The 27,694-nt window shown below is 36.5% G+C and overlaps 1 protein-coding gene across 2 annotated transcripts in view; it reads right to left on the bottom strand.

Annotated features, from left to right (window-relative positions):
* SLC6A11 (solute carrier family 6 member 11) overlaps positions 1-27,694 on the bottom strand; it is a 106,924-nt gene that overhangs the window by 50,376 nt on the left and 28,854 nt on the right. For both annotated transcript variants that reach the window (XM_052778498.1, XM_052778497.1), the window contains exons 6-7: positions 26,354-26,486; positions 4,277-4,411 (exon numbers count right to left, since the gene is read on the bottom strand). In XM_052778498.1, coding sequence (XP_052634458.1) covers positions 4,277-4,411; positions 26,354-26,486 — 268 coding nt within the window. The remainder of the gene's footprint in view (positions 1-4,276; positions 4,412-26,353; positions 26,487-27,694) is intronic.

Here is a 27,694-nt window from a genome sequence, read left to right on the forward strand (position 1 = left end):
AAACACACAGAACATGAAAATTTAGCCTAAGTGCCACACAGGAAAATGCAGGAAGAAAGAAATTTTTGAGACAGAGGGCAATGTAAGGAAAAGAGTCATGTTTGTACTATAAGACTTATCTATGGTAAGGGTTTTTGCAGGTTAAATTAACGCTCGTTGCTGTGCATTCATGTTTTGGTACTTATAAGCAAGAAGGGCAAGAAGGAAGATCCAGTGAGCTACAAGCCAGCCAACAAAATTTCAGTGCCAGGGAAATTTTTGGAAAAACTTCTGGAAGCCATTTTCAAATTGGGTGAAGTACCCATTGCAAGAGCACCCATAGAAAACACCTGGAAGCTCTACACAGTCATGGTTACCTAATAGCTGAACTCTCATAGCTGAGCTACTAAAGGTGAGCTGTAGCAATGTTTCTGCCATCAGAAGTTTTATTGCAATTTTAACACTTTCCCACTGCAAATAGAAGATCAGAGAAATTTAAAATCAATCATAGCTATGATGGCTCAGATTTTCCTGTACCTTATATGTAAATTGCCCTGTCATTCATTTACCATGCTTAATATTCACATGAAAGTATATCAGAGAGAAAGTACAACCTGTATTATTTCCACACAGAAAAGTATTCTCATGTGCAATTCAATCGCAAAACCCAGATTAAATTTGTTCAAGATTTTGGTAAGCACCAACTGTTCGGAGGAGAGTACAATTCTGACTATGTTGACATGTTCACCCCTACAGATGCTATAATGAATATCTTCATTAAAACAATTTTTTTTTTTTTAATAAAAAAACAGTAACAGCCAGTTATTAGCATACAAGCACACAATAAACAAGGCTGCTTTATTTTTATTTTAAGAATCCTCATTTTAAGAATCCACTGCTACAGCAGGGTTTAAATTTACATGTGTGTGTTTTCCACATTATTATTTGATACATCAAACTGGTACATCTGCTAGTCCTAAACTGATTTAACCTCTTCCATGCACAACTGTTTGGAAAATCCCATTATGAAGAAGCAAATGTTTTCCCCCAAAAGGAACAGTGAGTACATACCACACACAATTACATATTAAGTAACTTAAATCTGTCGAGAGACAAAGAACCATATTCTGAGTCAGACTTGCACACAAAAAACCATAACAATCCTATTAACTTTGTAAAATACTTCTTTTGTGTGTGTTGTAACTCAGGAAAGACCCCATACTTAAGCTATAAACAGCACCTGTATCTTCCAGATTGAGGTAGAGGAACATATTTCAAGTCAATTTGAGCATGAAGTCTATAGAGACCTTACTGTTGATGAAACAAAGCATTTCTGAAGCTTAAATATAGTATTCCACTACTATAATGAAAAGCAATCAGTATGAGCTCTACAGATACACAGGACAAAAGATGGCATTTTCAGACCAAGAGGATTCGGTCTGCTGAAAAGATAGAATATAAAAATGAAATAGAGAACACAGCACTTGAAAGCTAAGAGGAACTGAAAAGACAGATGAATAGCTGCTTAGAAAGCTATAATGAACCATGGAATGCAAATTACACAAAGACAAAAGATTTGAGAACTTCAAACTAAAGTGAGCCTTGAAGAGAAACTTAATTTATTTAATCCACAGTAAACATAGTTGGCACTGTGGTTCAAATACCGCTCTCCTAATACAGACACAGTAGTCTCCCTGGAACATTGTTTAAACAGACCTCCAAATAAAGAGGAAAACAACTCTTGCTAGTACACATGCATTATGCTTTGATATTGCGGAGTAAATCCAAATAAACAAGAGTAAAGATGAAAACTGGAAGCACAAATATCACTTGTCCTATACTTGCTTCTTAGCAAAAATCTCTAGAACAAATTGAGAAGAGGCTTATGGAATGGGGGGGGGGGGGGGGGGGGGGGTTGATGCAAAAAATTCATGGGTTTGAACATTATTAAGTTCTACATTTTCATAAAATGGAAAATGTCTATATATCTATCTTTTTACCAATTAAAAATTGTAATAAAGCTGAACTAAATCCACTTTTTTTTTAATAAAATGAGTTGTGCCAAATTCTATTTTTAAGACTGAGAAGCTAAACTTCCTTTATTTCTTGAAAGTTGACCACAGATCCTGCCCATAACTCAGAAATCTTTCTTCAAAAATTGATTTGATTAGTCTCAACAAAATATTTCTATTTCAATGAAATAGCATTTTTTCAACACAAAAATAATACTCTAAAACCATTTCATCATGCATACTACCATTAAATTAACTGTATTGGTGTTCACACTCTCTATTATGGTCCATTCTACTTCAGCTTCTTTCCTACAAAAAGGTGCTTAAAATACTAAGGCTGAAATACAGCAATGTGTCAGTTAAAGTCTCCTTGAAATGGAGAAGGAAGTTGGCTTGTTAAAGCAATCCATTAAGCCTTCCCAAAAGAGATTCTAGTATCAGCTGAGCCATATGTGTGGGACAAACAGATACACGCACACGTGTCTTAAGTGCTTTGTACTTCAGAGACTGCTTAGACTAATACTACGTGCTTTGGAAATTGTCATGGCAACAATGTATTTCTTTACAAATGGAACCAATATAGTAAATAGGCATATAAAACCCCCTTGTAGCCTGACAATAATGTTGCTTAAGCTTGCATGCCCTCCCTCAAGGACAAACAGAAGCAAGGGTGTCAGCGGCTTGTGAAAAATCCACACACAGGGCAAAATCCTGTTAACGGTCCTCTCACACACCGCTGGACAAGTGAAAGAATCAACATTTAAGCAGCAGGACTACCTCCTATTCACACTAGATCAATAAACTTTGCAGGTGGAGGAATCATCATGGTGTAGTACAAGAAAAGAGTATGCAGTGAACACTTTTTATTAAGGCAGAGGGTAAACTTCAGTTTTCAGAACCATACAGCGGGGTGAAGCACTCGTTAAAACTGGACAAAATAAACCAGTGCCATCGCTGTTCTCAGATAAGCATATGACAGTCAAATTTCTTGTCTCTGCTAAAATGAGTTAAGACGCATGGGGTTCACTTGAAATCGGACTGGCTTGCTGTATTTACTACAGTCTGAGTCTATTATATGTTGCAAACAAATAACTTGGAGTGTGTCAGAGAACCCTGTTGTTTTTCTCTGTTACTGTGCTAATTTCTCAGGTGAACTGAGGCTACCTGTAAGCGAGCTAGCCGTTGGAAATCCATAGCACATCACTGACATTCTAACACCACTTCCACAACTCTTCTTTCACTTCCCATCTATGCCAACATAGAACAATGGAAACATTGTCGAGTCCAAAATCGGCAACATGATTAAGTTTTCACCTAAAATTTTCAATATTTTAAATTAATCTTTTTCTTCTAGCTTGTTTTTTTATGTAGAAATGTTACTTTTTTAAAGTTAACTTTATATGAGCCATTCATTTCAGACACTTCAAGGAAATAACCTGAAGGGTTCCCTCTATTGTCTTTTGCAACAAAATACACATTTTCCACAAGCAGAGGTTAAAAAAAAAGTTATGCTGACACATTTTCAGTAAGCGGATTAAAAAAAATTAATTTTGACAAATATCCCCAAACTTCCTTTCTATCTCCATCTCAGGATCCATTTAATATTGTAATAGCCCTAGGAGTAACACCATATAATGCCTTTTACATTGCCAAACCAGATAAGTAAAATGCTGTCTGCAACCTGTCAGGTTTTGTAGAGCTTGTGTCATCTTCCCTCCTCGATATCAGACAAATGATATATAATAACTGTTTTATTGTAGTCATCTGTCACTGAAAAAAAAATCAACTTAATCCAGTATTTCCATGTTCAACTCTACTCTGGAAACAACAAAAAAGACAGAGTTCCTAGTTTGAGTACTTCATTCCTCCTTGATTGCATATAGAGATTTCTGCTTCAAAGACCACAATCGTCAGAATGATTAATTTCTCTACTAATCTTGACTGAGATTTAAAATGAGCAGAGAACTGTAAAATGGATAAGTCTCAGTTAAATTTGTTCCTGTTGAATCAATGGCAATGCTCTTGCCCCTCTGTGGCAGAAGCAACAACTGCAACTCAACACTTCTGAAAATTCTGATTTATCAGCCAAGGTACTTTTCTACTCAAAGAATAATCTATTCCAACACATGTAAGCATTGATGGCTTTAACACCCTTATCCACAATTCAAAATCTCTAACAATGAACAACTATCCAGCAATCACCTATACTCAAACTTTAAAATCAAGAAACCCTTACATTTTTTCCCAGTCAGAGAGGAAAATAAATAGGTGGACCATGATCCTACCTGTGGGTCAGATAGTCGAGAAAGGTCAGGGTACAAGTAGAATTTTATCCCCTCGGAAGCACCTGGTAACGTTACTCCACGAATCAGAAGAATCATCAACATGATATAGGGGAATGTGGCTGTTACGTATACAACCTAGCAAGAAGAAGCAAACATTAGAAAAGTATTTTCTTCCAACTGCAATAAAAACACCTCATTTTCACATCCATTTTGCTATTAGATAAAAAAAACAAATCCTTTTCTGGAGGAAAAGAGCTTTTGATGCCTTTGTCCGTGCAGGTGAATTTTGTCCTCCAACCATATTCTCTTCTAAACTATTTACATCTTGTAGGAAAGGTCAACACTTTTTTTTGTGGAGAGATTGGAAAGCTCTCTGTAAGTAGATTATTTACTCTCTCTTTGTGACTGGTGACTAGACACTATACTATAGTGTACTTGTACACTGTACCACATACTATTGCAAACACAGATACAGGGAAATTGACTTATAATAGCAAGTAATTAATTGCATTATATTATATGTATTATATAACAACATATACCATGAATTCTCAGTCACCTAGTAATTACTTAACTGTCGTCTCATAAGACTGCTTTGCCTGCATGTCTGTGTTTGAGGAATAAACATTTCATCAAGCCAAAAGGTTAAATGCTATGTATATCTCCTTGCAATTTGCTATAGTACCCTTATCATGAAAAGCACCTTCAGGCAAAATTTCTGAAGTGCTCAAGCCCAGCAATTTCTGCTTTCACAATATATGGCCTCATTTTTTTTCAGAAATTGGTTTGCTTTCAGCATGGGGAGCAGTTCAGCTGTTCTGGAAACCTGCAAGAAGTCATGTTTTCTAAAGGAAAAATTGAGCAGAATTGATCCCATTTTACAATCACAAACCTGACAGCAATATATAGCTGCTCATACTTGGAGATGGATTAAATGATAAATTCCATGTCACTATAAGTATTTCCTTTAAATAATAACATAACTTAACTCTCCATAATTCTCTATAGCCATGTATGTATAAATATATACACACACACACACATATATCTGCCTAGGCAGAGTAGGTATAAAATATCGTAATATGAGATGATACTCTTATTCATCTGCCTTGCACAAGCCGAAATTACTTAACAAGCTGCAAGAATGGGGAAAATCATTTGGCAAAAAATACAACCTGTATAGCCCTCAAAAATATGCATTTTAAATTTCAAAGTTCATTATCTGTCTTATGCCTACATAAAAGAAAGAGATACATCAGATAATGCACCCATGAAAGGATTCTCAAACACATTTTCATGACTAATGTACTGAAATTTGATTTTCAGACCATGATGAGTATTTAACCCTAAAAACGTAATCATCTCATGTGTGCCTCAGCTGGTACACTCAGAAATCAGGAACTCAAAATCACATTGCAGATCTCCAAACACATCCAGCTGCCCAAGACATATTTAGACACTTCACTCTCACTCACCTTAACAGGAGGTAAGCATCGATATATCTTTCAGGTGTCTTATCCCTTTTGCAAATACAAACCATGCTTTTCCCAGGAAATTGAGACAACCATTATGTTCCTATAAGTCTCAGAAGCTGGAATTGATGAATTCATACGTCAATCAAATGCAAAATGGAAAGCTTTATCCCAGTCCTTACATTTATTATAATTGACTATTAGTGGAAATGCAAACTGATATGACTGGCTGAGTTCAAATAAATCTCGTCTCAAAGAGACTGCTCTCCACATTTAAGTTTCAAATAAAAATGGATCATCAGTTAATTAGAAGTAAAAATGAAACACACAGAATGGACATGGTCCTGCTCTGAGTCATACTGGGTGAAAAGATGGAGTAGCCAGCAACTGGTTTTCATGTTTCTGTATTTCATTCTTTGCCAGCTATTTTTCTCTACTTCTTTTAAATCAGTAGTTGCTTTTAATAGAGGATAGTCAGCAGACACATGCATTTGGTGACATGGAAGGTGTTGCACCTGAATATCTGTTATAACATTAAAGAATAACATTTCATTGCATCATGCTTCATTAACTGTGCTGGTTTGCAGCCTGTTACCTTGCGCACCCTGCCACTGCCTTGAAACATTTTACATCAGTAAACAGATGGCAATTTTGTAGGGGCAGATTTGTTCCCAGGTTCCTTTGGGTGTATTTCCTCACTCGGCTCCATCAAGGAAGAGCTGCAACCACCAATCTCTATGCCAAGACAGGTCAGGTAAAGGTACTCTTGTATAGTAGTCTGTAATCCTGCAGCAGCCATCCAGGCTTGTAGAGTTATACTTCACAGTTTTCTGTTTGCTTTTCCAAATGCCTTCCACAGCACATCCACACCTATTAACATTATTACAAGTACTAGAACCACAACCTCTAGCATATTTTTTTTATCATGAGGATAGTTGTGCCTCAGCTTTAGAGGAATGAGGACTCTCCTTCCTTTCTGGTTACCATGCAGAAAGAGGACATAAATAGAGCGCAATTGGCTCAATATTTCTGGCAAGAAATACTAATGCAGATATCCAGAACAACAACGAAAGAGATACCAAGGAACCATGTGTGGGAAAGATATACCCTTCCTGAGCCCATTGACACTGTTGACAGTTTATTGGTGTTAGTGCTCAAACAGCCAAATGAGGCTGTTAAAACTGCAAGCTTCTCTTGTACTGCAACAGGTAATGCGTATTGTGTTCAGAAAGGGGAGAGAAGGCCACCACTTGTAGGTGGTGTTCGAGTCTCACAGTATGTTGAGCCACTTAATTCCATTGCATCCAGTGCATTAGTTGCTCATTTTATCACGCTTCTCAAGAGCTCATGAGGTGAGGGAGGATAGGGCATTTTAGAAATCAAATGCCATTATTAGTATCATCATCACATCTGTAGGCATTAAAAGTTTCCTGAATTGTTTTCTTTTCTTTCAACACATCAAACCTCTCTGAATATAAATGTGAATACAACTGTTTCTAATTACACTGCATCCTGTTTTAATTGACTTTAATTGCTTGGTATGTTAATTTGCATTCCAATGCTGAAAATGCTTTTTTTAAACACTTGTCAGAGCAGTGCCAGTGTTTAAGCAGTTGGAAACAAAATAAAAATTTCTGGCATGCTAGTTTTTGCACCAAGTTCTCCTATTACAATATAATTGAAAGACAAATTTACAAAGATATTTAGACATACAAGTATGTGGAAAGGCACCTACTGGGACATCTAACAGCTCTTAAGCATACTTAGGTGCTTAACTGAAAGTACATTAGGACCAAAGATCCTGAGAATAGATATTTCATTGACTGCCATAAGCTTTAAATACCAAAGTATTGGAAGTAAGTTAAGTACCAAGTACTGGAACTTCAAATACCAAAACCATAAGAGACTTAGATGTCTGTATCACTCAAGGTTAGTTATAAAGATATCTAAGTATCTACGCAATGATTTCATGAGTAAGGCACCACAAAGATCTTGAGAACTGAACTAGCTGCCAGTTTGCATCTTTTCATACCTAAGTATCTTTAAAGTGCAAATATGGTGCATGGGTTCAAATTTGGCTACTGGGACTGTTGAACTTGTCCTAAATGAAAAGGTGCTTTTCTGAACATTCTGGCCAGATCATGCTGCGAAGGTTCAAGTGGACGTGACTTGGCTTGAGAGAAAATCTAGAAGAAATACATTACAAATCTGTTGAGAATAAGGAAGAAGCCCTGCACGCAATGAATTGAGCCACACCCCCACAGAAATCTAAAAGCTTAAAAGTAGATTGCTCTGGCTACAGCTACTACAGAACACACCAGCCTGATGTTCACACACTACCTCACAGCAGCTTCTTAACAGGGCGAGTCATGAATAGGAAGTAGTGAACTTTAATCCTTTGCTTGGTTCTTGCTGTGAACATAACTGAACCAGAATTCAGTGGACAAAATGTAACTTTCTGAGGCTAGGAAGTTGAGGGAATTCTTTCCTGCAAGCTGCGATGCTTGAGCTTGTTTGCACTATAATGGACCAATTGCATTTTATAAATGGAATAAAAGTGTTTAAAATTTCACTTGATGCTTCAGAAAATTACTGGCTTGCTAATCCCCTTCCCCTAAAGTTCTCTCTTGCTCTATTAGGCTATAAACGCAAGTAGAGTCAATGCAAGAATTGTCAGCACTTTGCCCAAACCCAGTATTAGAAGAGTTATATGGAAAATAAGACCTGACGCCATTCCCTGCTCATCTTTATCTTTCATTCAGTGTTTTCAGTATATCGGCTAATCATTTAGCCTATTTATTTAGTTGACAGCGTAACCACAGAGAACTAGATCGACACCACCAACTTCCTTTTTTAAGAGGAGACTGCTGAGCAATCTTCAGATCTCGGTGACATACGAGGTTTGTCTACACAGGACAAAAAAAGAAAATTATGCCCACGCTCCAGTACACTCCTGTGTGAAGAAACAGCTTGGGAACCAAAATTTCACTACCTGAGTGATGTGACAGGGCAAAGAGTAATTTTTATCCTGCTTTACAATGTTGATGCAGAAGGGCATATTAGTACAACTATAGAAATATAATTATCTTACCACTGTCTGGCTGCTCTGGTGTCTGTAGACACACTCAGGTATTACCAATTTGGGCATGATTTCCTTCAAAATTTTAGAAAGAGTTCTACATGCCACAGTTAACACACACATCTCGGCTCCACTAATATTTTTCCAGTTTCAACCAAATTCTAACTTCCTAGATGTTAACAGCAGATGATAACACCATAAAGGATTTTTTCAGCCACCATAGCATACTGTGAAATTTTCCATATAACTTTGTTTGAAAAAGAGTCTTTTGCTGATGTGACACTATAGCAACTACGGACATACAAATGACAACTGAAGAGAGATTTTCAGCATTAATTGGATTTACAAGAAAAATGGTATAAAACGGTATAAAGGAATGACAGCTGATTCACAAGTTTTTAAAAAGTATGTCAAAAGGGGGGGGGGGGGAATGTCTAGATCTGCCTACTTTTTGAAATTGAAATTTCACATGCAGAAAAAGAAACTCAACCAAAAAACCCAACAGAATACCAGATAAGTGGATTTGTATGATGTAAGATTGTGATGGGGGCGGATAGAATCAGCAAAATGGCTGATTTTTCTATTTTCTCTCTGTGTTTTATAGATTTATTCAGCATCAACTTCTGTTTGTGTTGTTTATCCACAGAGGGAAATTTGCTCCAGAATAATCTTATGAACCATCCTTAACCAGACTGCTTACACACTGCAGAAATTCTTCTAAGCTACTAATGATTCATGTGTGAGTGCAGACAGTTTCACTTGGAGCAGAAAATTCAAAAACCAACAGGTAAGAAAATTTAAAGATATTTGAGAGTTGAGAAATAAGTATCAAAGAGGAAAAATTCACGGGAATGCAAGATGAGCTAGAAAATAGGGGCCAGAAGGGGACATCTAATGAAGATATGCAAGAACCTTGTTAAATGCACAGTGGTCACAGGAAACAGAAGATCCTACATCACACAATAACAGCAGAAAGGAATAAACACTTCTAATACCACATCACACTGAGGTCATTGGCTGGGACACAGAAAAATCTCTATCTAGCAGAGCTGTGCAAGTCCTTATTTTTATCCATGTGGTGATAAAGGCAATAAGTAAATAAAAGTCTGAGTCAAGGTGAAACAGTTTCCTTTACAATGAAATGAAAACTCAACTCCAAAATTCATCTTGAGTCAATACAAAAAAAATTACATTCTATTCCATTTTGTTTTGGCATTCTTTTTAGTGAATGCGTAGAGGGAGATCTCTCTTGACTGAAAAATGCTTTAACAAGCCAAAGTCATTATTTATAAGCTTCATTTCAGTATTTAAAAATGGATGAAAAATGTGGCTTTTTCCTATTTTTTTTTCAGCAAGAATTATTCTTTACATTGGGTATGACATTATGAACTTTTCAGCACTTCCCAAATTCCATTTCAACAACATAATCTGTGTTCAGAAGACTGCCTACCTGTAGACAAAAGTTCCAAAAGGAGGGGAGGAAAAATATGGTGGAAGTTTTGACTCAGTGCTGAGGACCGTAGTGCTCTAATAACCTCTACCAGGCCAATCCAGGAATACAGCTAAAATTGGAAAGCAATGAAAAAGTACCGAAGACAGGCCTGATTTTTTTAATCAAAAAAATATACTGCCTAGATCAAATACAAAGCTAGATTTCTGTGTATTTGGGTAAAAATTCCCTAATTTAACAGATACTGCTGCCCCAAAAGATTCATTTGTTAGACTACCAAGAGAAACTAAGGAGAAATCGTCATAAATATGGCCCGAGAGATTTCAAGACAAGTATCTTGGAGCATAGCTATATCTACACTGCAGAACTGGTGCACTTCACACCGCACCCACAGCAACACCTCAGTGCCTTGATTATCCCTACTTCTCAACTCGGTGTTTGAACACAATGAGAGGGTGAAAAACTCCCCACATTTCCTTCAGAAATAAACCTTGCTATGTGAGTAGAAGGGAGTTTCAGTGATTCTGCAGAGACTGCCCAATCTATAGAACCAGAAAACACAGACTAAGTAGTGCTTTTTGGAACAGAATTTCCCCTCTGTGCAGACATAATAGTTAAGCCCAATCATGGGGACTGGAACACACAAAAGTGCCTATATAACATGTAGAAGCAGTTAATTTTATTACATTATTTAAATCAGTTATGTAAGTGCCTGCATTTAAGCACTAAATAATGGTAAATGCAGATAACCAGATTCTTGAACTGACCTTATGCATGCACAGCTTAATAATGACCTAATCAGTTACAAAGAAAGTGCCAACAGCTTCTAAAAAAGTGGGACTGATCATAATAGATGGGCTGGATCCTGAAAGAATGTCTTTAAATCACAGTTCCACATATTTCAAGAATCCATTCCAGTCTGAATAGGCCTTGGTCAAATTCATAGTGAAGTTTGATTCAGGTCAAGAGAAGAGACTTACTTTATCTAGATTAAGGCTCATGGGAAACTATTTGTATGGTTACCCTAAGTTTACACAGTCTACAAATTAATGCATAAGTCTATAGTACGTTTTGGAGACCCTGCTCTGAAGTGTACAAAAAGATTCACTAGTGAATCCACACAATGCTAACCTTGCTGGCCTGAACAGGGACACAGACTGAACTAAGAAACTGTGAGACTGTTAGTCATGTTGTTTCATCAATGCTACTGCATATTTTACTGTCATTATGTGCCAAAGGAGGAGAGCAGGAAGACTTACTTCCTAGATAAATACCTATAGTAAATACAACTCAGAGAAATCTCAGGAACTCAGTGTGATGACTTGCATCCTCCCAGTGTTGCTGTTCTTCGATCTCCAAAATTATATTGTCCAAACTCAATATTCATCCTATACTTACCAACTGCCTGAGTGTCCTCAGAGGAGTTACGTTGATAAAAAAAGTAAAGGATGCAACAATTCTAAACACTAAAATGCCTAAGAGTGTGCTATCCATTTGTTAGAAAGTGTGCTTGTCATGTTGTTAATATATTGTTAATACACTGCCAATGCAAAAATTCCAACAGTTGTAAAAACAGCATGCCCAAAATAATTCTGTGAAGCAAGGGGAGGTCTGTAGTGTAATTTCCAAAAGCAGAAAGTTGCAGAAAACCTTCAGCAAAATGAGTACTACAATTTGGCAAGCAGATACAGCTCTACCAGTGTAAATACAAAAGAAGCAATCAGATGATAAAACCAGGGTATATTGTCACTAGTACCTATAGGGTGCGGTGGGGGTTTGTTTTGTTTAGGGGTGCTTGCTTTGTTTTGTGTTTTTTTTACCCTGAAGAGGCTATTCATTTAAATTCATTATTTTATCTCTACCATAAATGGGCCAGCCTTGAACTAGAATGGCAAATGAAATAATGGTATAACTATGGATATCTAGAGAATAATGTTAATTTATAGTTTTGGTTAACATTCAAGTGCCCAAAGAGGAAGACCTGCCCTGTGGTTGTGGGCAGGGAGAGGAGGACTGGTAGGGAGGAAGAAAACTTCAGCATCTTGGCTAAGCTCATTACTGCAAGCAAAAGTGTTTATGTAGAGCTCCCATCAAGTAGGGAATTTGCAGAGCCACAAATATCTCGAAATCAAAGACTGCTATTTAATCAAGTAAAAGTCAACTTTAAAAATCAATCAGGAAGAATTTTAAATATAAATTAGGACTAATTAATCAACTGAGCGTGTTTTTTTTTATTTTGAAAAGGTCTTTAAAAAGTTCAAGTTTTTATAAATCAAAGCTGTTCCTTTTCAGAACCTTCCAGGATTTTCAGACTTCTGAATGCCATCTAGTTTGCCTTTATACCCAACAGGCCAGATACCAATATTAGTTACATATATGAACAGAAACTGCATTTTGCTTGGAAAACATTTAATATGGGATGACTGTTCCTGATATAGGACAATCCCATTTCTATGAAAATAATTTACAGTGGATCAGAATTATCCCATACTAGTACCTGAATTTCCAGTTTTGTTACTGAGTTTACACAGGCAGAAATGGGGGATTGATAAGGCACTAAATGAATTTGATTTCTTAGCTACTCTAGACATGCCTTCCAGCTCTCACTGAAGGCACCAGTCATTAGGTTCTGACATATACTAAAAAAATTTAACCTGTAAAGCAGATAAAGATGCAAGGGACAGGAGATGATTTTCTTGTCACACAAAAATTGCAATTCTGCACTGGAATGCAATCAACATTTTTGGCCAACTCATTCCTCTGATCCAGAGGACAGCAAAGGTTTGTTTGACCTCTGAGTGCTTGCTGGAGAACATGAAACTGGGTTTTCCAGATGAGTGTTGGCCTCATGTAATCACTAGCTGCTCTGAAGAATGACTAGTTTCAGTGAATCAACATTTTCCAGTGAAATAGAGCTTTACCAGAACATTCCTTATCATCTCCAGCTTAGATTGCTTGCTTGCCCTGCTTGATTTTCCTCACTTGTCTTTAAATAAACCTCAAACAAACAAAAAACTACCACACGTGCCCCCATTTCCAAATGAACACCAACACTAAGGAAAAAAAAAGGCGACTGTATGCAGTCTGGAAAGTGGACACAATACCGTCTACCAAAAGGATTAGTAGGTGAGATTTCCTAGCTAGAACTCCTTCTTCAGGTAGCCACAAAAGGTAAAAGGTGCCAGTCAGCAAAGATCAATATAGCAATCAGTGTATACTATCTGCACAAAGGCTTTGACTGGGAAGGAGGTAAGAAGAGAAGCAGGTACTGTAGCCAGCATATGAAAAGTCATCAAATAAATGCATGACTACATTAAAAAATTTAAATAATTGCAAATATTAAAACCATGAAACATCAATACTATAGGAATTAGGAATTTCCCTAGAACTTTGCACCAAAACTAATCACGTGAGCCTCTTTTTGATTATGTAGTCTATCAGTCTTGCAGCCACTCAAGCAGATATGTTAGTCGCCATCTCTAAATGATTTATCAGTCAATTCTGCACAGCTTTCTGAGAGTACCACAGCATTATTTAATCTTGTGTGTTAAATGCTGGGAAAAAAATGATTTGTAAACAAACAGGCAAAAAAGACATCCCTATAGCACACTCGTACCTCTTCTTTCTTTTGATAATTTTTGTAATCATGAAACTGTCTTGTGTATTGGACTAGATGACCTTTAAAGGTCACTTCCAACCAAACCCGTTCTGCTTCTGTTGGGAGGTTCAGGACATTTATAGGATAATAAACAGCTTACTGTTTATTATTGAAAAAGGTGTGTGTTTGTCTACCCACAGGATGATAGACAAATTTCTATCATCCACTGAGGAATATAGGCCCTTATCACCATGGTGACAGCTGAGAGATGTATTCACCATAAAGCATTTGCAATACTACTTGTGTATTAAGTATAATAATTATTAAACAGAAATATAATAAATAGCCTTACCACCTAAACTAACAAGTATCCTTGTCATCCAGACCCTAATTCTCCACATTTCCATTCCCTATGGCTACTACATCTATTATAATGCAGTTAGTCACATTGTTGTTTTATTTAAAGGCTTATTGCACTGTAACTTCCCTACTAAACAGCCTCCTCTACATCTAGCCCCTAAATCACCTCAAGACTGCCTTGTAGGACACTGATCTGACAGTGTGCTGCAATTTAATTGTGGTTTTGAGCTGAGTTTCAGTCTGAGAAGAGGAGACACGATGCATTGAAAAAATGAGAGGAATCACACACTATAGACATTGAGCTGGAAGACAGTGTGACTTAAGATTATGTTACTGCCACAGATTTATTTTTCTATCTTAGGCAAATACTTTGATCTCTCTGCTCTCCCTTCATCCCTTCAGTTCAACAGAGATCTCTGGCTGTCTGTTATGTGGATGCAAAGGCAAGCTCTTTGGGGAATGGAAGCATCTCACTGTGTTCATCTAAGACTTGGTACACTGAGATTCTAACCTCAGTAAGGCACTCAAGGAACAAGTGACATACAAACTAAACCACAAAAATGCTTACTGACCTGAACTATGGTTAGTTATCTCAGATGGCAGTGAACAGATTTTATACCCACAGGAAATAATTCAAAGAAGTTTTTATTACAGTTAATTCTTTGTGTCAGACTGTTATAGCAGTGCCTTACGATTTCTACATATGACACAATCAAGCTTATACAGGATATTTTGAGTTTTTTTCTTTTCTTTTTTAACCACACAAATTTTTCAATTGCCCAGCAGCAGAAGTGAATAGCAGGTGCGTGGCAGCCAACTCACTTCTTGGGGATGTGTTTTAGTTACCAACATAGCACCAGCAGCTGACTGAAGCTGCCTTTGTTGCTCATGTAGCAATTTATTTCATTAAGCTTTCCCATTCTTGAGACTGAGTTTGGATTCAGTCCATGTTAGTTGACACCAGGGTGGTATACAGAATTAAACTTTGCAAATCTCACAAGAACAGCCTTGTAAACAAAACTTCTACTACAAAGACATCTTTACATTGTAGACAAAGCCAAAAATCTGGCCTATACTGACTGCAGAAACTAAAGAGACTGCCTTCCCACTAGCAGGAACTTGATATAATACTAACCTTTGCATGCAGTGCCACGGGAATGGATACCTATAAACTGCTTTGTAAATTGCAAAGAATGAGCCAATCTTGAAGCTATATAAGATTAGCACTAGCTGAGAACTACCTGTGTGAGAATAGGGGATTATATCTATTCAACTTCAGCTGGAGAAGTATGAAATTGAAGCATCACTAAGAGAGTCAGTGCTATAAATGGATACCAACTCTCATGTTTCTGTATTCGAGTTGAGGGACCAAGGAGATAACTTGTATGCTCTTGCTGAAGAAAAGGTGCAAGTAATATTCCAAATACATAAACTAAGATCCAACAAAAGCAACATCTATAGTGATTTCTGTACACATACATACAAAGAGACTAGGACATGGGAAACCACACAAATGTTTTTGTAAAACATAGCTTCATAAAACCTCAACAGTTATAAATCACAGATATAAGCAGTGTGTCATGGACCTGAAGAAATAACATTTTAGCCCTGACACATGTGCATCAACAACAATCACAGTAAACAGAACAACTTATATTTTGGCTCCTTTTTGATGTGCTTCTGTATGGCATTGTTCACTGATTTGGAGGGGGGGGCAGATAAGACAATTGGTAAGGAAATGCAGGTTCTGTGAAAGGAGAAATGAAATATGAAGAGGTCATATAGGAACAAATGACTGAAACTACTGCATTTCTAAAGTCTTGTTTTATTGGGTCAGTGTATTTATTTTCGATAATGGGCTAAAAGTGTCTGGTAACCTTACTGGAAAAAATAAACCTGTATGTGTTACTTTTAGCCAATCAACATATTTCTCCTATAGAGATGCCTCAGTGTTAATCTGTGCCTTTTGGCTTCACCTTTAATTTTTCAGCAAATTTCACTGCATTACTGCTGCAAATATCACAGCTGGCCTTCCACCCTCTGCCTTCCCCCTCCCCTTTTCATACACTACGTTGACAAATCAGGTGATTTCTCTGCCCAAAACCTCTCACATCTGCATGTGCCCTGAGCTGTCCTTCAGTGCACTGAAACACACTTTTGACTTGCTTGGGCTGTGGACCAGGGCTTCGATCCAGTCTAAGTAAGTATTCATATAAAAGTAGATCTCTGGTGTTAAGGAGTAGGTGGGAAGGAATGAAATCATGAAGATACGATTCTGATTTAAGTTTACTATTTGATACTTTCCCCAGCTGTCAAACAGAAGTTTGGGAAAACCACTGAGAGAGGCAAAAAAATCTCCTTTTTTAACAAATCTGAGGTGTCCTTAAATGCTCAGTGCACAGGAGAGTGAAAAAAAAATCGCAGTAGCTGTTTTAAAACCTCACACAGAGGAGGCGGATAGCAGGAACTCTGCATGCATCTCATGAATGTTCTACTTTCCCCCTTTGAATACAGAGATCAGTCTTGGACGGAGTGTTAAAGCCTTGCCATGAAGGGCTATTCTTTGCTATTACTTTAGGCTAAAACAAAAGACACTTCAGGAGATACAATCATTGCTGCCTAGTTCCTTTTCCTGGGCTTCTACAATGGGCCCCAGTTCTTTTTCTTTTTTTTCTCTTCCACACATCTTTCTCTTATTTTTTTTCTTCTGTCCTTTTACTCTTTCTTTCTGCCTCATTGAATCCATTAAGGCCTTTATATGGCCTGCTATTGAGAAATAAATTTTCTTTGGGACTAGTGACTGAGTCTTAACTGCTGGCAAGCAAGGCTTAACTCCTGATGGGAGGGCAGAGAAAATGATGGGTAAAAGGTATGAAAAGTCCATCTCTGAATTTGGGGTCTTTGAGCGTGCCAGATACCTTGCAGTGTCTTGCTGGTAATCAGCTCAAGGAAAAGGAACATCCTAATCCTAGCAGTTTTTCCACCTGTTTCACACATTCGTCTTGAAACACTGACTTATCTTTCTGCTCATATTTTCAACCAGATCCATATAATCAATCTTTTCAATTATTTTCCTTGGTTTAGGTCCGCATGCCAGTCCTTTTTGCACAATTGTAAATTAGAAGGCACTCTGACATCAACAGAGATGCGCTGCTATGAAAGAGATGTAAAATTGGGTCCTCTCTCAATTAATACAGAATTATCCACAGCCAGAAATAAAAGCACTATTCAGGTCTGCCAATAGTGTGATAATCTATTTCAAAGACACTAAAGCTAGATTAAAACAGAGCACACTGCAGTTTACCCCAGAACCAGAACAGACCTGCGTGCAAGCTGAAAAACCTAACACTCCAGGGTGATAAACTAGGTTTTATACATGTGCACAACGCAAGGGAAGCATGTTTGCTACAGAGGGGCCAAGCAGAGGCTGTCTGAGGACAGAGAAAGAAAATCAACCCATGGCCCTATCTAGCATAGGAAAAGAAGTCTGCATACAAACAGGCCAGCTTAAGCAGGTATGTGCAGGCTGGCATAGAAACTGCTGGCCCTCCCTGCCTTTCCTGTGGTGGGAAGGTCTGTGGGGTCATTCTTTTGCCATAGGGATACATTCTAACAGTGACGGCCTTGGGAGATGATTTGCAAAATCTAAGGCTTGGAATGAAGGGGAAAAGCCTTCAAATCTTGAAGTTCTGAGTAGCTGCTACATAAAATTGAAAACATCTCAACTATCTGAGAACTGTATAAATCATTCACAAAATATAAGGAAATACGAGCTGGGGGTGAAAAAAAAAAACCATGAAAAATAATTTACTGTTAGTGTGCCCTCTATTGTCTCTAGCCTGGATAATGAAGTTCTCTGCGGGGTGAACAGTAAAACATCCATAAATCAGCACCCAGCACTGCAAATGCAGGTGAAGGATGGAGCATGACTATAAAAAGAGAGGTAAGGGGGGAATGTGTAGAGTTCAGTAGTGAGAGATGACACTACACTCAGCCAGCCAGAGCCTGAGAGCTTACATTTTGCATTTTAAACTGTTCACACAAATTCTGGGGTTTCCTTCAAGAGAGAAATGAAAAATAAAATGTAATAATAGTTAAGTACAGTTGCAGGCTTATTTTTTTTTTCTAGTAATGCATAGCAAGGAGTTTGATTTGTTGGAATAAACTCTTAACAGCTCAGGTGTCTATTCTGTATTGAACTACTCAGGCCTATCAGAAATGCAACCTGGCACAGAAAGTCTTCAGAAATACTATAGAGTGAAAAAAACAGGGCTCTACACCTTTAGTTAAACCTTGCTAAAATGGAGATGCTAATTAAATATATTTTAGTACATTTCATTGGCCATCTTATTTATTCATTATGAATGGTCTTACAGTTTTCACTGATTGTTTCCTGCCCATCACATTCGCAGAATAACAATAATGTCAAAACTACTTACCAAGCCATTTTTCTGTTATTGTTAATAGGTCTATGCCAAGATGCCCCAGTCAAACAGGCTGTACCTTACTGTTTTCTCTTATCTCTGGTCTTTTAGCACATAGAATTAATACAGACTTCCATAAAATCTCTTGACAATTTACACTTAAATGGCCCTTCACTGCATTCAGCTCAGCAAATCAGACTGATCAGTGGAACTAATTAAGAAGTAAGGAACAGTGCAGCATTGGGAAGGACAACAGCCATGCAGTTACAAAACGAATTTCACGAAGTCCAGCTCAAGATCTTCATATTGATCACAGCTATAAAATACACTTAGCATCCTTTACAAGACTCTTGTCTAAATTCTACATGTAAAGCTTAAATAAAACACTCAAACCAGGAAAAATCTGGGAGTCCGTATGGAATCTAACCAAGTTTGTCAAACATAACATTTAGAATGAGACAGGCTCCCATCAGAACCATTAAGCAGAAAAGAACTATGGAGAACATCACAGGTAAAGACACTATGCACATAGAAAAAAGAAAAAATTCAATACAATAATCATAAAATAACAAATTATGCCATCACCTACACATATTCAACCCAATATCCTGCTTATCTGTGGTAGGTAAAACAGTACTGCTTCTCCTTTAAGAAAAGGAAGTTCTCTGCTTTGCTAAGGTGTTTATAACTTTTCCAGTGATGTCATCATATGTCAAGTGAAATACTGCAATGAATAATGAAAGTGACAACTAAAAAAAAAAAAAAAAAAAAAAATCGAGTGCCTCATACTTTTACATTTATATACAATAACTACATCACCAAGCAAGCTTGCAAGGTCATTTCTAATAGTTTACAATGATGAACTACAAATTATTTTCTTAACCAAACAGTATTTTTTGAGATGCAATGGATAATATGAAGCTATCCAATGATAAATTAGGAGAAAAGTCATAAATGTTTCACGAGGAGATACTGTGTAATCATTAATCTATTATTTTAGCTTTTGACTTGCAGGACTATTTAATCAAGCATCTTAGACAACTCATGTTTATGTAGAGGGAGTAGCTGTATCAGTGCTTTTTCTTATGTAGCACTTAAACAGACGTGAGCACAGCAATACTTTTCAGCAATGCTTTCTGTGCTATGGTTAAGAGAGTACCTACAGGGTGAAAAGAAGCAGCAAGTGATAAACAGAATCATATTAATGTCTTCTAGCATGTTTTCAAGTCAAAGCTTGATGAGACAGTGTGCAAGACATTTTCAAAGTTGATTATAATCTGAAAAACCAAACAAATTTGTTTTAGAGCAACATCCACAGCTTTTTACAGGGGACACAGCCTCTTAGCTCTGGGTCTACTCCTCTAGATTGTTTTCTAGACACTTGATACAGGTGAAGGAGTTGATGCTTTCTGCATGTTCTTGTGTCAAGTCAGGACAACACTCCTGACCTTACCTTTCAGCATCATCCTCTATTTTATTAGCCTCTCCTTTTGTTGTACTTTTAAAGTATATCAAGTGGAGACACAGCATAAACTTAACACACTCTAAGATGAGGTATGATGTTGAACTTCAGGGAACTCAACACGAAGAGTAGGAAAGGATCAAAAGATTCAGAAGTCAGAATCAGACAGAATAATATTTAGTGATTACTGAAGCCTATCTCTATGATACGGAAACTAGTTCCAGACAAATGTGAAGAACGGACTCTTTATGAGCCCTCTTCCAGATGATCCTGAAACAATGTGAAAAGGATTTCTCATCACATATTGGCCAGGGGCTAACGAAGAAGTACAAAACAGCGTGGAAGAACTATTTGGCTTTGGCTCTAGCAAAAGAATAGAAGTATAGTCTTTATGATACTAATGAGAACTCATTCAAAAAGACCCAAAAGATATATGAGTCTTGGTCTTAGTGGTCATACAAGCAGTGTGATATTCTAATACCAAATAACAGAAAATCTTGAAGGTACACAACAATATTCTTTTAATACTTCATATCAGAAAATGCTGACTTTGTGCCAAGTCATATAATGACGAAGCCTGACCTACAGTTTTACAACAGACGTTAATTTTTTTGTTTGTTTACTAAATGTTTCGCAGACCAAAAGCAATTTCCCTCCAGCTAGCCAGATTTTTTTCAAATTAGTGTTACCCAGAAAAATTATATCAGAAATAATTACACTTATCAGTGTTACACAAATTTCTTTATGGAAAGGTGTCGGAGAGCAAATTGGAACGCACTGTAAATCTGAACGCAGTTTACTATTTTGTAAGGAACATAAGCTTTTTCTGTTGTATGCTTTTTGTAACAAAACCATTATTTAATGATGTATTCTATTGCCATAGAATACATAGCAAAGCAAAGAAAATGATTTGGGGTACAAATTCATATGGCAATATTATATGTTACGAATGTTCTGTAAGATGGAAGCTGTCTTTTTGGCAATGTTTATCTATAATATCTAGGTCCAACTCTTTCCAATAAGACTAGGGCAGTTTATGGCATTTATTACACAACAAATACTCACTGCCTAAACCAGCCTTTGGATCCAAATCTTAGTCATTATTCTATTAGCTTCCTTTTTACAAGGAGTTTTGCTTTTCTCTTTGTGGCTTGCTTTCAAACATAAGATACCACAATTAAAAATGCAAAGCTGGTGGTATGGTAAAATGTTCTAATACCCATACTTGAAAAATGATAGCAAGACTGCGGGTTGCTTTTAAACACTTTTGATTCAACCCTTCCTCATCTACAGAGTGGGCAGAAGTAGTGCTCTTTTATACAGCACAAAGAACAGAAGCAGCACATCATGCAATGGTATTATAAAGACATGAGCAAGTTTGGTCAGTTGTCCATGGCTGCATGACATACTGTATGCTGATTAGCTGCCAATCCCATTCATGAACAGGCCAGTGATGCTGACTAGGAAAGAAAGACTCCAGAAAAAAAACCATCCAGCTCTTAACTTAGCTTATTAATACAGAAGTATTTTCAAGTCATTTTGCGTGCATGAATAATTGCAGGCACTCAAACCCATGCTACGTAGTAACACAGATGATACAAAAATGTGTTTTAATCAGGAGTGGATGACAGAAATATAACAAGCTAAGCAAAAACCCGTGTAATTCAGTAACAAAATTAAATACTAAAATGAACCTACACGTAGGAAAAAAGTATTTAAAAAGTGTCTCGTACCATGAGGACAATTAAGCGTTGGAATAGGTTGCCCCAAGACATGTGAAATCTCTGTCCTTGAAGGTTTTTAAGATGCAGCCAGTCAAAGCACTAAGAAAATCGTTCCGAGTTCAGTGTTGATCCTTTTTTGACCAAGAGGCTGGACAGAAGACTTCCCAAGATCCCTTCCAACCTGTACAATTTTGTGATTCTATAAATCCACATACCTGACAGGGTTCCAAACTAGCAGTATCACCACCAGACAGGGATGTATTGATGCATTTAAAAAGTAAGCAAGATGCTTGAACAGTAAAGGAATGGACTGATGAATAAGACAGAGACTACCATAATGCCTGTATATAACTCTATAAGTCTACCAGCCTCCTGACTTCAAAAGGAATTGTGCAGAAGTTGCTACAAGTGAGGAGTCACTATGAGCTCAGAGGATTGATCACTGTCTGAAAAAACTCATATACTCTCATTAAAAAAAAAAAAAAAATATATATATATATATATATATTAGGATTACTTCCTTCAGCAAGCAATTTAGGAAAAATAGATCAGGAACTTCTGGTCCCCCTTTCTCAAAGTTTAAAGCACAAGGACATTTAGTTGAATTAATAAATAGATAGTCAAGATCCGAAAAAGAACTGGTTCCTTGGTACCTGAAGATTTCATGAAAGTTATATGAAGATCAAAAATTAGCAAGACTTAGCAACTATGTAGGTATATACATTATAGAAATACCCAGAATTGTCATAATTAGCCATCAAAAATACCTTGGAAAAATAAGATACTAAACCAAGCCCTAATGATCAGAGTCTAGAATGATACTTTAAATGTTTAGAAAATTAACTTTCTTCAGCCTTCTACATAGTTCTTCCCTCACCTTTGGAAGCATTTGATGCTAGCTACTGAAAATACTTCTGCATAAGACAGATATCATGTATTATCAAGCTCAGCAAGTTGCAGTATACACAATTCATCATGATAACATCACATTGCTATATTTTTCTCATTTGGATTTTGAGTTTCTCATTCAAAGACCCGGCATTTAGTATATATGCAACATTTTAAATGTGAAAGCTAGCATGCAAATAACTTCAGATCTAAGATTGAATAATTAATGGAAAGAACCTCACAAAAGACACAAATACATCTCTGCTGAAAGCTGCCAGAACCACCCAAAATTATTTTGATATTACATATCTGTTGGAAGTGCAAACTAACAAGTTTTGTGAGAAAGTCATGACTTTCAAGAACAATAATGGAAACGTTTGAAACATCTCGTTAACAGTGTCACAAGCACTTCATTTGGAGTTAAACTTTATGTTAGATTTAATATATTTAATATCTTAAAATATTAAATATTCATAATCTGAGTAGATGAGTTCTGTACTAGTGCTAGTTGGAGAATGATGGTTTTATTTTATGACAGCTTTTAAGGCTTGGATTTTTTTTCACTATGCCTTAGGATGCAGAGTAAAAAGAGGAAAAGAGTAAACCAACCTCTTGAATATTTTACAGAGCACAGCTGTATAAAGATGTTAAGTCTCCCTCTCCCCTTCTCCATTTTGTCTCTTTTTGTTTCCCTTGTCCTCTTTCCAACTACTCTGTCCTACGGACACTTTCCTTTGAAAATGTTTCCAAAGGTGATGAAACTTTAAGAAGTTTTGTGCTTTGAATAAATGTGTTATTTCATTGAAATTACTCAATCCAGTTAAAGTATTTAGCAAATTGAACAGGCCAGCCTAAAAACACTTTTAATATTATGATAAAAATCTAGAAGTCAATTTTAAATGTTTCCTGGAAATGAGCATATAATAAATTCAATCTAGTGTGAAGGACTATGTTTGGATGAGCTTAAATATGAACTTTTGAAATGCCAATACATCAGAAATTGAAACTGCAGCCCAGAAGACTGCTCTGTCACCTATATTTCAGCGCATTTCATTCCTTTGTAGCACCCACAACACCTGACTGCTATGTCTTGGTTTAGCTGGTCTGGGAAGGCAGCGAGATGGCACAGATTTCCAGTGACTTTGGCTGTAATACGTGGCAAGTGTAAGAATATTAAAATTGTTAAACACATCTAAAAAGTGAACTTATGTCCAGGGGAAAAAAAAAAAAACCAAACACATCACTGGAAAACAATTGCAATGTCACACATTCATCTAGTAGAAAGCTTCCCTTACTAATTACAGGAACAGAACTGGAAAAAGAAATGATCAATATTGGCTATGAAAGAACCTTACTGCATGTTTCTTGAGAAGCAATGGATCCTATGCATAGGCAGACTGCTGAATACCACAGGAATTCCTAAGGAACACAGGAATCTACCAGTCTGCTTCCTCATGATTTTGGAAACAGAACTGCTGCTTGTGGTAAACCAATCTAAATAGCGTGAATATATGATGAGTTTACTTCTTACAGGACCTTGATCTAATTTTTTTAAGCTTGAGACCTATAAAAGCTGAATACTGGGTATTAATTCCATTTTGTTTGCACTTCTGTTGCAAGACTGATAGTTATTTCTGCTTAGTTGAAAAGCTTATTATCCCATTTCAAGTGGGCAAGACATGTCTCTTTCTCAGGCTGTTTCACCTAACCTCATCAGAAAGGTGGTTATCCAAACGACACTGAAATAAAATCAAATAAAATTTATTCCACCTACCAGTGATCTGAGGTTTTAGCTAAGCTATCAAGGAAAAGGAAAAAAAAAAAAAAAAAAAAAGTCAAACAGGTCAGTTTCACTTTACTTCCAAAATGCAAGATCTATTTCTGGGGAAATGGTATAAGCTGAAGGAATCTCGTGTGATATGTATATGAATAACAATAAAAATCTGAATGTAAACCACAGAAATGCAGAGGTGTAAAATATATCCTTTCCAAAATCACTAGAGCCTCTCCCTATCAGCGAATGTTTTCTCCAATGCTATTTTTCTTAAGTACAGCGCAGTTTTGCACAACCTTGCATGCATGCACGCATGTGCATTCACAGTACATGCTTTTTTCTCCACCCTTGGGTCAGATTATGCTATGGTAGACTAGATCTCCATCTTCAGACATTCTTTCAGATGGAAAAAAAAATTAGTTTTGCTCAGTCTCATTTCTTCACTGCCAGCTGTAGCTCCTCAGACAAGTCTAAACCACTTTTGTACCTCCCTGGAGTGCACGCTTCAAAGACATATGGACATCTATCTTGTCATTCTCTTATATCACCTTTGCTTCTCTATATTTTTCTCTTCAGGTTTTTTTCCCCCTCTTTCCTCTAAACTATTCATGCTTATATATATATCCCCAGACAGTCTTTCTCAGCATTTTTCCTGCAGTGACTTGATAAAAGTAGGGCTGCATAAATCTGTGCATCCAAATACTTAGATGAAAAATGCAGTACCAGATTGACTGACACAGTTGGCAAATACAGACAGAATTCAACAAATAGTTTCAGCCAAAATTTTGATAGGAAGAAGGATGTGTGTGGTTGAGAAAGCTGAAAAATTTCACTCTGACATTTTCTAAATTAAAAAAAAAAAAACCAAACCAAACCAAAACCAAACCCCCAAAACCAAACCACTCAACATTTCATTTATAAACGTAGGCTACTAAACCAGAAACAAAGAAAAAAATCCAACCACACTTCCAAGCTAAGTAATAAACAATTGAAAATTAAATGCATAAAATGTTTCAATCCAATTTTTTTCCTTGTATTCTTTGGTTCCAACATGAGAAAGCAGTGCTTTTTTTAGACACATACCCCCCCTCCAGAACTATGGCTCTTTTCCTCTCTCTGTTTAGTAGATTAATCATATATTCTACTCTGAACTACATCTGCTACTACTCCAGGGGCAACCTCTCCATCATCCCATGACTTACTTAGGCTGTGAAGTAGTCTCTCCCTGTTGGGTGTCCAGTATGGAATGGCATTCCCTCAAAAAGTTACAAGAGTACTAGATATTTCTCTTTTTTTCCCTAATATGTCCATCTTTATCTCTGAAGTTTTTTTTCATTATTTCTGCTTTTGGTGTTCCATTTGCTTTTGTTTGCATTTGCATTTGTTGTAGGTTGCTTATACTTCTAAATTCTCTCTGCTTATGTGTGTAATTTACTTCTGTCGCTGAGAGTTTCAACTTCTATCAGTTTGGAACAAAATTCAACTTTTGGATACCTCGTGCACAGAAATCAACACAACCCAGTATTTATTTCAGGGTTCAAGAACTGGCCAGTAATGTAGTCTGCTAAATTAACCAAAACCAAACCAAACCAAACAAAACAGCCTCATCTAACAGAATTAGGGAAAAAGCAAATCATGAAAACCAAGAGGAGCAAAACAGTGGAAAGTATGACTGATTCTTAATTACCTAGTATTACAATTTATATAGCCCCAAGTACAGTTACTTATCGCAATGCAAGATGCATGTGAAATTCTACCATTCTGATTCAAATAAATATAAATGACAACACAGGTTTGGAGCACAAGAGAGTCATAATACAGCTGATACGCAGAATTTTAACCCCACCTTTCCAGTAGACTTTGTTCCTTTCCAAATGCAAAAATAGCAGATAGTCCAAGCAGCAAGGAGGCACAGTGCAAGTTCCCAGCGAAGATTCCCAATATGTTCAATTCCATCAGATATAGCTAGCACCCTTCGTCTTCCACGAAAAAAAAAAAAGATAATAATAATAATGAAGCAAAACAGCATTACATATAAAACACGGCTAAAACCAAATCAACTTCAACCAAGGAGACTCCTAGTTACTGAGTATTGAAAATGCACAATGCTAAGATAGAAGAGACAGAAGAAAAAAAATAGAATATTCTCAGTGGATTTTACATCTGGTTAAAAATAAACAAATATTTAATTTTTCCAGGTCAGTGACAAAATAGAAGAGATTTAAAAGTAGCTTTTGTATAAAATAAAATTCAAAGAAAAAAACCACAATTTTTTTAAATTAATAACTGACATATATAAGCCCAAATAAAACACAATAATAATTTTTCTAGATTTTTTTTAGATTAAAAAAAAATTACTGTTTTTTTAGAAAAAATTCTAACCTTTATTTTTACCCTGTAACATTTATTTTCATAAATTTCCTTTTGTAATTGGAACTACAATTTTAAAACATTTATTTTCAAAACTGTCAAGCATCATGACATTCTCCAGATGCATTTTATTTGGGAAATGTTAACATTAAAATGTTAATATTTAAAAAAAAATAAACTTTTTCTGTGAAAAGTGGTCAGCAAAAATATGTATTGCATTTACTATTTGAAAATAGTGTATTTGAAATACTAAGACTCAGTTCTAAAAACGTAAGTACTCATATATTTTAGGAACATCCCTCACAGCTCATAGTCCAGGCCTGAAGTATTTACGAACTTAGTAAACAAGATAGAGTGAAGAGTTTGGGGGTTTGGTTTTTTTGGTTGGTGGGTTTTTTGTTTTTTTTTTTTCCCCCAAAGAATTTGGGAACAGAAAAATCAAGTGAATTGCTAGTATTCACACAGGAAACCTGTAGAACCAGGCTTCAATGCTAGTTTCCAGAAATCTGGGCTAGCATTTTATTCACGAGAACAATTTTTTTAATATAAGAATGATGCTCTTATCTGGGAGATGCACTGTCCTTTTATGCCCTTTTATTTTTACTTTAAATAAACACTCAGATTAAACAAAATGTGAATTATTTACCAGCCCGTAAATAAAACACGGGTACTCCTGGCTGTATGGATGAAGAGGTTAAAAGCAAGAGCAAAAATTTATTCCTATAGTTCTCAATGATTTCATGAATTCTCTTCAGATTTTTCAATTTCTATTAAGCCTGAAAGAAGCCCTATAGATAATTAAAAGACTTTTTTTCAG

This window comes from Harpia harpyja, chromosome Z, assembly GCF_026419915.1.
Source record: "Harpia harpyja isolate bHarHar1 chromosome Z, bHarHar1 primary haplotype, whole genome shotgun sequence".
In the NCBI taxonomy this organism is placed as follows: domain Eukaryota; kingdom Metazoa; phylum Chordata; class Aves; order Accipitriformes; family Accipitridae; genus Harpia; species Harpia harpyja.